The sequence below is a fragment of the Spodoptera frugiperda genome, chromosome 25 (genome assembly GCF_023101765.2).
Source record: "Spodoptera frugiperda isolate SF20-4 chromosome 25, AGI-APGP_CSIRO_Sfru_2.0, whole genome shotgun sequence".
Taxonomy (NCBI): domain Eukaryota; kingdom Metazoa; phylum Arthropoda; class Insecta; order Lepidoptera; family Noctuidae; genus Spodoptera; species Spodoptera frugiperda.
The window spans coordinates 20,085,209-20,094,909 of NC_064236.1; the positions used below are offsets into that span (position 1 = coordinate 20,085,209).

Below are 9,701 nucleotides of genomic sequence, written 5' to 3' on the forward strand. Positions count from 1 at the left end.
CCGAACTTTTTTATGATATTTCGTAAACGCGGATTTAATAATGACCCATAATTTGGTAATGGCAGTCAAAAAGTATCAAAATATTTATCGTATATAATTTTTTTAAAAGCATTTGGTACAGGAATCGGCATTCTCCTTTAAATAAATGGTGTACATCCTCATCATCTTCCGATGAAGTGTTACTCTCTCTGTAACAATTATAGCACAAAAATAAATCATATTCATCCTTAGGAATATGCATTCTGTGGGATAATCGAATACAATTTTCATGAAAATGTTTTTACACATGCTGCACGAATTAACCCTTTTTGTGATTGCGTTGAGACAAAACTCGCAAAATACTAAACATTGTTTCTTTTCCAACAATTGCATACTCATCTTGAAAATTCTTCGTTTTCCTTTTATCAGTCTTATTGGTTGTCTTCTTTGGTTAATTATTTGGAAGATTTTATTCTTTTGGTTCTTTTTTTTCTTCACTTAATCTTTTCCTTTCCTGTTTTGCAACATCTTCTTCTTGCTTTTTTAATTGTTTCGCTTTTATTTGTTGAACATATTGGTCGGATGTCAACGCAAATGGAAGTTTTTCTATTTGACGTTTTCCCTGTCATTTGGGTACATCAGGCAATCTTTGTTTCAAATTTTCTGATAATGGTACACTTGAGATGACACTTTTTGATTTGCATCTATCTGTATTGAAGTGCTAGGTTGCGGTTCCTCGATTATAGAGTTTAATATTTGCGTATCTAGATTTGGTGTAGTAGATTGGGGATTGCTAGTGTTGCATTGAAGTGTTGAAATATGTAAAATTTTTTAGTTCTTCCTGGAGATTGCACTTTTATTTTCTATCATTTCGTTATCATGTATCTCATATTTATTATCTTCGTTGTTTACTGTCAATTCACCTATGCGTTCATTTAATATAATTCTACGTTCTTCGCTTTGTTCTTTCGAATCAATTGGACAGCTAATATCAGTAAACAAGTCACTTTCATCCATGAGTGGATTTAGATTCCAATCCTGTGTATTCATTAAGTCGTTATTAGTATGTACTTCCGAAACCCCTTTAAACTTCTTCCACAGTTTATAAATAATAGTAAAGTTGTCATCGAAATCTGGTAGCATTAATGGCGTTACTGTCTGACATTTCAGGATGATTGGTTCTCCTACTATCTCACAAAACTCAGAGTATGTCAGTACACATTCATTTCTGTTGTGTTTACTGCAGACTGCAGGTACACTATTTGTGCGTTATTGAGTTGATCAAAGTCTCTTTTTTTGCACATGAATCTACGATTTTTTTAGTAAATGGGCAAAATATTCTTTGGTTAGGCTTTCTTGGTAATTACACGCACTGTACCATGCCCGCAACATTTTTTTCAGATAATCCTTCATCGTCAATGTATTTTTTTATTTCTTTGAACCATTTTCTAATGTCTGAATCCGAAACACATGCACTTGCATTCGTGACCCCCTCTGATGTCCGAACCGAGATGTTAGTCCACACGGGTTGTGCCCAGGCCGCGGCGGCCAGTCCTGATGGGCCGACCGCCTCGACGGAGCAGCCTCCTGCTGCTGCAATGGCCGTAACCACTTCTTTTGTGGAGACGGAATCATCCAGATCCACTACCTCCATGTCGCGGACTTAATTGGTCTGGCGACCTTTGCCACGTCCGCGATGCCCTCTCGCAGATTATCCGCGAAGAGATCCGCGTTTTGCGAACCCGATGGCCGCGGGGAACTCGAATATTCGAGCGCCGGTTTGTGTTCGACGGCATTTAATGGTGCCGATCCTCAATTGGCTGAGGTCAGCGTAGCCACGAGCTCGTGTCAACACGGACTCGTAAGATTCGCCCCTTTCGGCGGCCTCTGGGGTGTTGGTCACCGCTGCCGTCCTGGGAGCCGCTAATTTCACCGCCTTCTTTGAGGGGGTGGCAGGAGCCCTATTGACTGCAGGAGCAACCGGGGTGATTTTAGGGACCTTTTTCCTGTTCCTCCCTCTCTTTACCACCTCTGTCCAAGACTCGGAGGGAAGGATGGTAGAAGATTCCTCTGCGTCATCCTGCTGACTCAGAGGAGCTGTTTCGGTGGTTTCCGGCTCAGCCTGTGCATCTGCACTTGTGCTGGGCGCAAGTGGAGCCGCCGCCTTAGACTTCTTGCTCTTTCGTTTGCCCTTAAAGAGGACTTTGGGGCTTGAGGTTGCCCGCTGGTGGTTGGGGCCGGGACCATTGCCGGTGCCAGCATCGCAGCTGGTGCTCTGTCCGCCGCGAGTGGAGGACGGATGCGCTTTTCGGGCAACAGCCGATCCTCAATGCCTGCAAAGCAGGCTAGTAGTAGAAGTGGCTTCAGCCAGCTTTTGCTTGCAGTCTATCCACCCGCGCCTGCAGCTGCCGCGAATCATCCGTCGCCGTACGCTGCATCAGCTCCGCAATAATGCTGTGCATGCTGGCCGCACGGCATTTAATGGCCTTTTGGAAAGCTCCCTTCAGGTTTGAGGACTTGGAGGCGACCTCCAAAATTTCCTCCTTGACCTCCAGCGTCATTTGCGCTAACTCGGCCACCGAGTGGTCCGCGTACAGAACGTTACGACGCCCCGTTTGGACCTTGCGCGCTCCTTGGCGGCGACCTTCTCCTCCAGGTCCTTTTGTACTTCCGCCCGTTTGGTTTGCGCCAGAGCCCTCAGTTGGCGTTGTGCTTCATCGAGTCCCACATCGTGGAAACTCGATTTGGCCTTTGCCTTCCTGGTCCTACCTATGACCATGAGGCATGACTCTGAAGAATCTTCAGACTCATGCCTCATGTAGGCCCGCTTTAAGTCATGTCGTGTACTGGCGACCGCCTCGGTCACGGACTCGCAGTCCGACGAGTCGTCCGCCCGACAAAACAAACTAGCCTAACTTAAGGTGGTCAGACACGACGTTGCCCGGGGATCACTACGAGGAAGTCAGCACTATGGGGGGATCTCCGAAATCATCAGCCCTGCTCTAACGCCTGTTAACGTAACTAACATAACATAACTTTATCATCGCTTATATTTTTTCTAGTTTTTTTCTTTAAGTTATCATATAAAGCTTGTAAACTGCTTTTCAGTTGTATGTCCTGTTTCAGACACGGCATTTTATTTGTTGGCCAGGGCCATCCAAGCTCGTTTCTTGGCCTCTATCGTAGTCCTATCAGTTTTTTTATTGTCTATTACAGACACGAACTCTGTAGCTACATCTATAAGAAGCATCTTTTATTTTTCTGTAAAGTTTTTGCTCCGTTTCCCGGAGTCAATTTCAAAGATAATTTACTTAAAACACATTGTAAGGAATATTAAAAAATCCCACACATAAAATCGTAAACGGAAACCATGAGTTAGACAGTTTATTTTTAAAAGAACTGTCAGTGATGGAGATCGTTCATGGAGCTGCTTTACTTATAATTATTGTAAATAATAAATAAAACTCTTTGTGACCACATATCTAATAATAATTAAATTATTACAAAATATTTAATAATAATTTACATCTAATTTAATTGATATAATTAATTTTAGTCGATCCTTTTTTATGAGACCCATTTAGTGGCGTAATAAGGAACTAGCTATCGGTTTCATAGTTATCAAACAGCTCTTCGCGCATTCAGAAACACAAGAATAGTTAACCGAGGTTTATCTTTTCCATAACTTTATTGAATCGATAGTTAGTGACAGTCTAATTGGTATCTTCAGAAACCGGGCATAAGCCAGATGTTAGCGCCAGTAACTGTCTTACGTGCCCTTGCAACAAAATCTGCTCTATTTAATAATTGTGTGCACGCTTGCTTGAGGCACTGCGATATTAAAATCATCGAACTACCTATAGTATATTTTTCTCCGCACTTAGAGGCGGTGATCTCCTGAAAGAGCTCTAAAATTTGACACAATTGTACAAATAGTAAATCTTCTACACTAACTATTGGAAGACTGCAATCCGCAAAAACGTTGCCCGAATGGCATTTTCCAATTACACAAATCTCCTAATCTTATTGTAACTTTCGTGAGACATACTAAATGTAATGTTTTGACAAGGAACTCGACTAGCAGCATTTCGCGACACACGACGCTCTGTCGCGAAATGCTGCTCATGAATATGAGCCTCTTGCATGGCTTGAAACTAGTCGAGTTCCTCGTCAAAACATTACGTGAGTAAGCCGATAACATAGTAAATTAATCTCCTAATCGTTAACTATGTGTAGTTCCACCGAATCTCTACTGACTGGCTCAGCTGTTTTGGTCCCTGACCTTGTTGCACCTGATATTTTTGTAGTCATTCCGAAGATAATGCGTTTTTTGACAAGCGCAACGATTCTTTTTACTTTTCTATTGGTAATGTAACTGATAGAAGGGCACGTTCTACAATAAAATTAGAGCTGTGAGCATAGCAGACAAATGCTTAAATTCAAGTTAATCTTTTACAGCTTTTGCAATGTTGGCTACATTACCGGTTATCATAAAATTTACTCAATCATAAATTCAATCAATAACTCTTCACATGGACAATTCATCATAAACTTGATTTTTTTATATAATACATTTGATTCTGGGCAATCACGTAGGCATGCTACAATCAAATTATGCCTGGGATGAAATAATGTCTTTTTATTGTATAATCAACTTCATAATTGAAAGATTTTTATTTTTTTTTATTTTTATTACACTCAAACTTCTGATCTACATAAATCACGCATGCAAGCCTTACACGTTTTGAAAACGTTAGTTTTAATTTTTTTATAATATGGGGTATATCCCTTAATAAGGCGCAAGTCTGTTTAAAAGCCAGAAAGTATGTTACAGTGAAAATAGAGTAAATTGATACTGCAGAATTCAATAAAAATAAAATGAAATGGTCTTTTCATTTCCCACACAAAAAAGGGGGGCAATAACACTTTATTGCCCCCCTTTTTTGTGTGGGAAATATATTCCCCTTGCCTGTTTATGTACGTGAACTATGTCTAAAAGTGGGAAAATAATTCCCGTTGCCTGTTTAGGTTACGAACTTTTGCCATAGTTTTGTTGTTATGTAGATACTAGTATTTCTCTTGGTTCCGCTTGTCATTTTTATAATTTTAATATAAAATTTTAAGTTGATTATGAACTTTTATTTTATTGACATAAATATTATGGCATGTCGTTTTATTGTATCGGTATCTTAATAAAAAACAGTATTACAACCACATTTTTATTATAAGTATAAAATTATTCTTGAGGAGCAGCCTCATGAAACGATTTGAAACATATTTTTGCACATAGTGCGACTTGACATGTGGAGCATAGTATTTTCGTTCTTTTTTCTTCTTTTTTCGTGCTGCAAAATCGGCACCTTTTGTAACTATTGCCTTCCTCTGTAAGATGGATCCCAACATTCAGCAAGCGGATCTCATCTGGCACACCAAAGTTAGAGCCCTTTTTCTTCTTGAAAACAACTTGACGATTTCTCTTGTTTGAGTAATTTAATATCAGCGCGCGAGCCAATCGCAATCTGAAATCTCTATGAGAATGCGTACCTACTACATGCACAGTATTATAGGTGATGTAGCTGTTTATTACTGACGCATCAAACATAAAGAAAAACAGTCTCATCCAGAATTTTCTGCATTTTCTGCTAATCGGATATGACGATCTGAAATGATCAAAATGATCGACGCCTCCCAAGGTGAGTGTATACTAAGCGATAGCTTTAGGGATGAGAACTTCTTTTTTGGTACCATCTTTCTGAGTTCTCTTTACAAATACTGTGTCAGTTGGATGGTGGGCTGTTGTAAAAATAGTAACATCCCTTGTATCAAGCCACTTGATTGCTGTAATTGGTTCAGCAGTTACAGCTGCAAATTGACCTTTTTCAAGTCTTAGATGTTATGGTTGAGACCTTTTCATAATTTCCGGGAGATCTTTTCTGTTTACTCTAACCGTGCCAACAGCAAATATTTTTTTTTGTACAAAGCGTCCATTAAGTTGCAGCTGGTGAAAAAGTTGTCAAACGCTAGCATAGTATTTTCAGGCAGGCCGGTTGATAGCTTTATAACATTGTATTCCAGTCCCTCGTCTTCCATACTGTCGTCCCCTTTGCCTGTATAAATTTCAAACTGGTACAGGTAGCCGGTTTTATAATCGCAACGTGCCCAGATCTTGAAACCACGTTTGATTGGCTTCTTCGGCATATACTGCTTTAAAGTCGATCTTCCTTTAAATTTCACCATGCACTCATCTATTGATTGTTTACTTGAATTATCCATTTCATGCTGAAACACTTTATTAAGCTCTTTTATCATCGGTCTTAATTTGTACATCTTATCATATTCCGGTGAGTCTCGTTTTAGTTAGTTATCATTATTCGTTACATGTAAATTTGCAGTAATTTTTTTAAATCTTTTTATAGGCATAATTTTTGATATTTCAGCATTATTGTAAAAAGGGTCATTAGACCAATATAGGTCCATGTCGGGCAATGGGTTTAACCCCATCATTATTAGTATTCCGAGGTAAGCTCTCATTTCCTCTGAGGAAACTGGTGTATAATTATTGCTCTTTTGTTGAATCGCATATCTATTTGTTTGTTCCACTAGATGTTGTACCAAATATTCTGGAAAAAACTTGTCAAAAACATCAATAGGCTGTGTTTTATGATTATATGTTGATTGTGGTTTAATTGTATTGGTAAATTCTGGAACATGGTGTATCTCTGTCTCAATTTTCCACTTCCTTGGTTGTCTTACTGCATTGACGGTTCTGCTTGGCCTTGAGCGACGATCCGCTACTGTCATAATTATATTATTGTTTGAAGGTCCTGCACTTAAGTCATCTGTAGGATTTGGAGTATAGTGAAAGGGTTCTTCATGGATCTCATCTAAACATGCTTCTATTTCGGCTTCTCGTTGTGTGGAATTCACAACTGGTCTGCTTTCTTCATAAGTCTCAATGTGTTCATTTATTTCCTTTGTTGGAAAAACATCATTTGTCCTGTTCTCTCACCCACACTACAAATGGAACTATGAGTTTCTAAAACATTTGTCAGATACTCTACTGAATATATTTCTTGGCTTTCAATAGTTGCCTCCAAGTTATCAGATATACTAAAAAGCTCTTCCAGACGCCTTTCAATAATAACATCTTGAGGCACATCCAGGTTTTCTGCCGGGCTGCTTACAGGGGCCGTCTGATAATAGGCATCATCGTCTGAGTCAAGATCGGATAAATCAGCCAGGTTGTTTACGACATCTTCTAACTCCCGTTGCCCTAACTTTGTTTTCTTATTTATCGCGTTTGAATTCTAGAAATAAATTATAACATGTTAGTATTACATCTAAAGCCCTTGAGAAGCCTACGGTCAAATTAGAGCGTTTTATCCCTAAGTGTATTTTATCAATGACTGGTATGTCCATTAAAACTTATATATAATGAGAAATAAGTTATAAGACTTAATCGGGCAAAGGGAATTATATTCCCACTTTTTAATTCGAAGATATTGAGGGTATGGATCAATATTATAGACCTAAAAAACAACGCTAAAATAGTTACTTCATATAAGATTTTTTGTAGAACAATCTAAAGGTTTTTCTCAGCAGCCACCGAAAATCGACCGTTATTTTATCACTTTGACATTGACATATCAGCACAAGGTTTAAAATCTTCTACAAAATAGAATATTAAGTGTTACGTTCATGCTATGGGCTATCCTGTCATGAAAAAAAGGTATTTCTGAAAGTAGTCTTGGTGGGAAATTATTTCCCTTGGCCTTATTAAGGGATATTATAAAAAAATTCAATAAAAAAAGTTACATTTCATTCTATATACAGGGTGACTTTGAATTCGACGTATTGCTCTCGGGAGGTGATAGTACAACTAATTTCCTACAAAATTAGCCCTGAGGTCCTTGGGCGGAAAGTGGCTAGTTTCTGAGATATTCAACATTTTTGGGTTTGGACAAAAAATACCGAACAAAAATACAAAAACATCAATAAATAAAAAAATACTGGTTGGATTTTAGTAGTTTTAGTTTTAAACAGTTGTAAATACATCAATTATCATTTATAAATACTAATAAGGGTAGAAATATCACTCGTTTTAAAATAGCAAGTAATTTCCTATCAAATTTTGTTTTGTGTCACTAATTTGGTCGATAGAAAACTGGATTTATTTAAAAAAATATATATGACACTAAGCGTACAAACTATTAGAAAAACTTCCTTGGTTTATTAGCTACCCAGAAACATAAAATTATTTACAACATTCTCAAAAATAAATGAATTAATTGATGATAAGTAGAGTGAAAAGAGAAAAGGGCAATTTCAAAAACATCTTTATTTGCAACAATTTGTTCAAAGTAACCTTCCCTACGACGAATACATGCCCGAACACGCTTTCTTATCTCTATGGCGGTCACTCTTGGACCGAATATGCGTCTAATTTCGTCATTATCTTCAAATATGTTTTGGAGAAGAATTTCGATACACGGCATATTCCGTCTGTATAAACAAGGGACTTCATGTAAAAATCAACCGGCGTTAGGTTCTGGTCATTGTGCATGCCATGTAGTCATGTAGTGGGACCGCCCTGTCAATCCAACGCCTGAAAACCGATGGTTCCAACCACTGCCGCACAGTAGTTCGATAGTACACTAAACTCATAATCTTGTTTCTAAATTCATATTTAAAACAATGATCCTAGCTCATTCCGTAAAAAATAATTTTAATTCTCACCATTTAAATTATTGGTAATAATTTAATTGGTAAAAATTAAAATTGTTAGTAATAATTTAAATGGTGAGAATTAAAATTAATAATAATCCAAACATTTGAATCAAAACCGTATGTGGACCTGTTGGTTTTGCTTTTTTAGATTTCGTTGACTTTTTTGGGGCTAATAATGGATATTGTAATAGTTTGATAAGAGCACTATCGATCTACTGTGCAGCAATGGTAGATGTAGGGCGGTCCCACTACATGACTACAGACTATACAGTGACCAGAACCTAACGCCGGTTGATTTTTACATAAAGTCCCTTGTTTATACAGACGGAATAGGCCGTGTATCGAAATTCTTCTCCAAAACGTATTTGAAGATAATGACGAAATTAACCGCATATTCGGTCCAAAAGTGACCGCCATAGAGATAAGAAAGCGTGTTCGGGCATGTATTCGTCGTAGGGAAGGTTACTTTGAACAAATTGTTGCAAATAAAGATGTTTTTGAAATTGCCCTTTTCTCTTTTCACTCGACTTATCATCAATTAATTCATTTATTTTTGAGAATGTTGTCAATAATTTTATGTTTCTGGGTAGCTTATAAACCAAGGAAGTTTTTCTAATAGTTTGTACGCTTAGTGTCATATATATTTTTTGAAATAAATCCAGTTTCCTATCGACCAAATTAGTGACACAAAACAAAGTTTGATAGGAAATTACTTGCTATTTTAAAACGATTGATATTTGTGCCATTATTAGTATTTATAAATGATAATTGATGTATTTGCAACTGATTAAAACTAAAACTACTAAAATCCAACCAGTATTTTTTTATTTATTGATGTTTTTGTAATCAATTCGGGATTTTTTTACCAAACCCAAAAATGTTGAATATCTCAGAAACTAGCCACTTTCCGCCCAAGGACCTCAGGGCTAATTTTGTAGGAAATTAGTTGTACTATCACCTCCCGAGAGCAATACGTCGAATTCAAAGTCACCCTA

General features: G+C 37.7%; 1 protein-coding gene across 1 annotated transcript; it reads right to left on the reverse strand.

Moving 5' to 3' along the window:
• Positions 1-5,916: 5,916 nt before the first annotated feature.
• On the reverse strand, positions 5,917-6,306 carry LOC118265975 (piggyBac transposable element-derived protein 4). Its single transcript, XM_035579294.2, has one exon. It carries the CDS (start codon positions 6,304-6,306, stop codon positions 5,917-5,919), a length of 390 nt encoding a protein of 129 aa, XP_035435187.2.
• Between the last annotated feature and the right edge of the window lie 3,395 nt (positions 6,307-9,701).

Bases quoted from the DNA above. Each gene is read 5' to 3' on its own strand.
- LOC118265975 (XM_035579294.2), bottom strand. From the start codon at position 6,306: ATGTACAAATTAAGACCGATGATAAAAGAGCTTAATAAAGTGTTTCAG.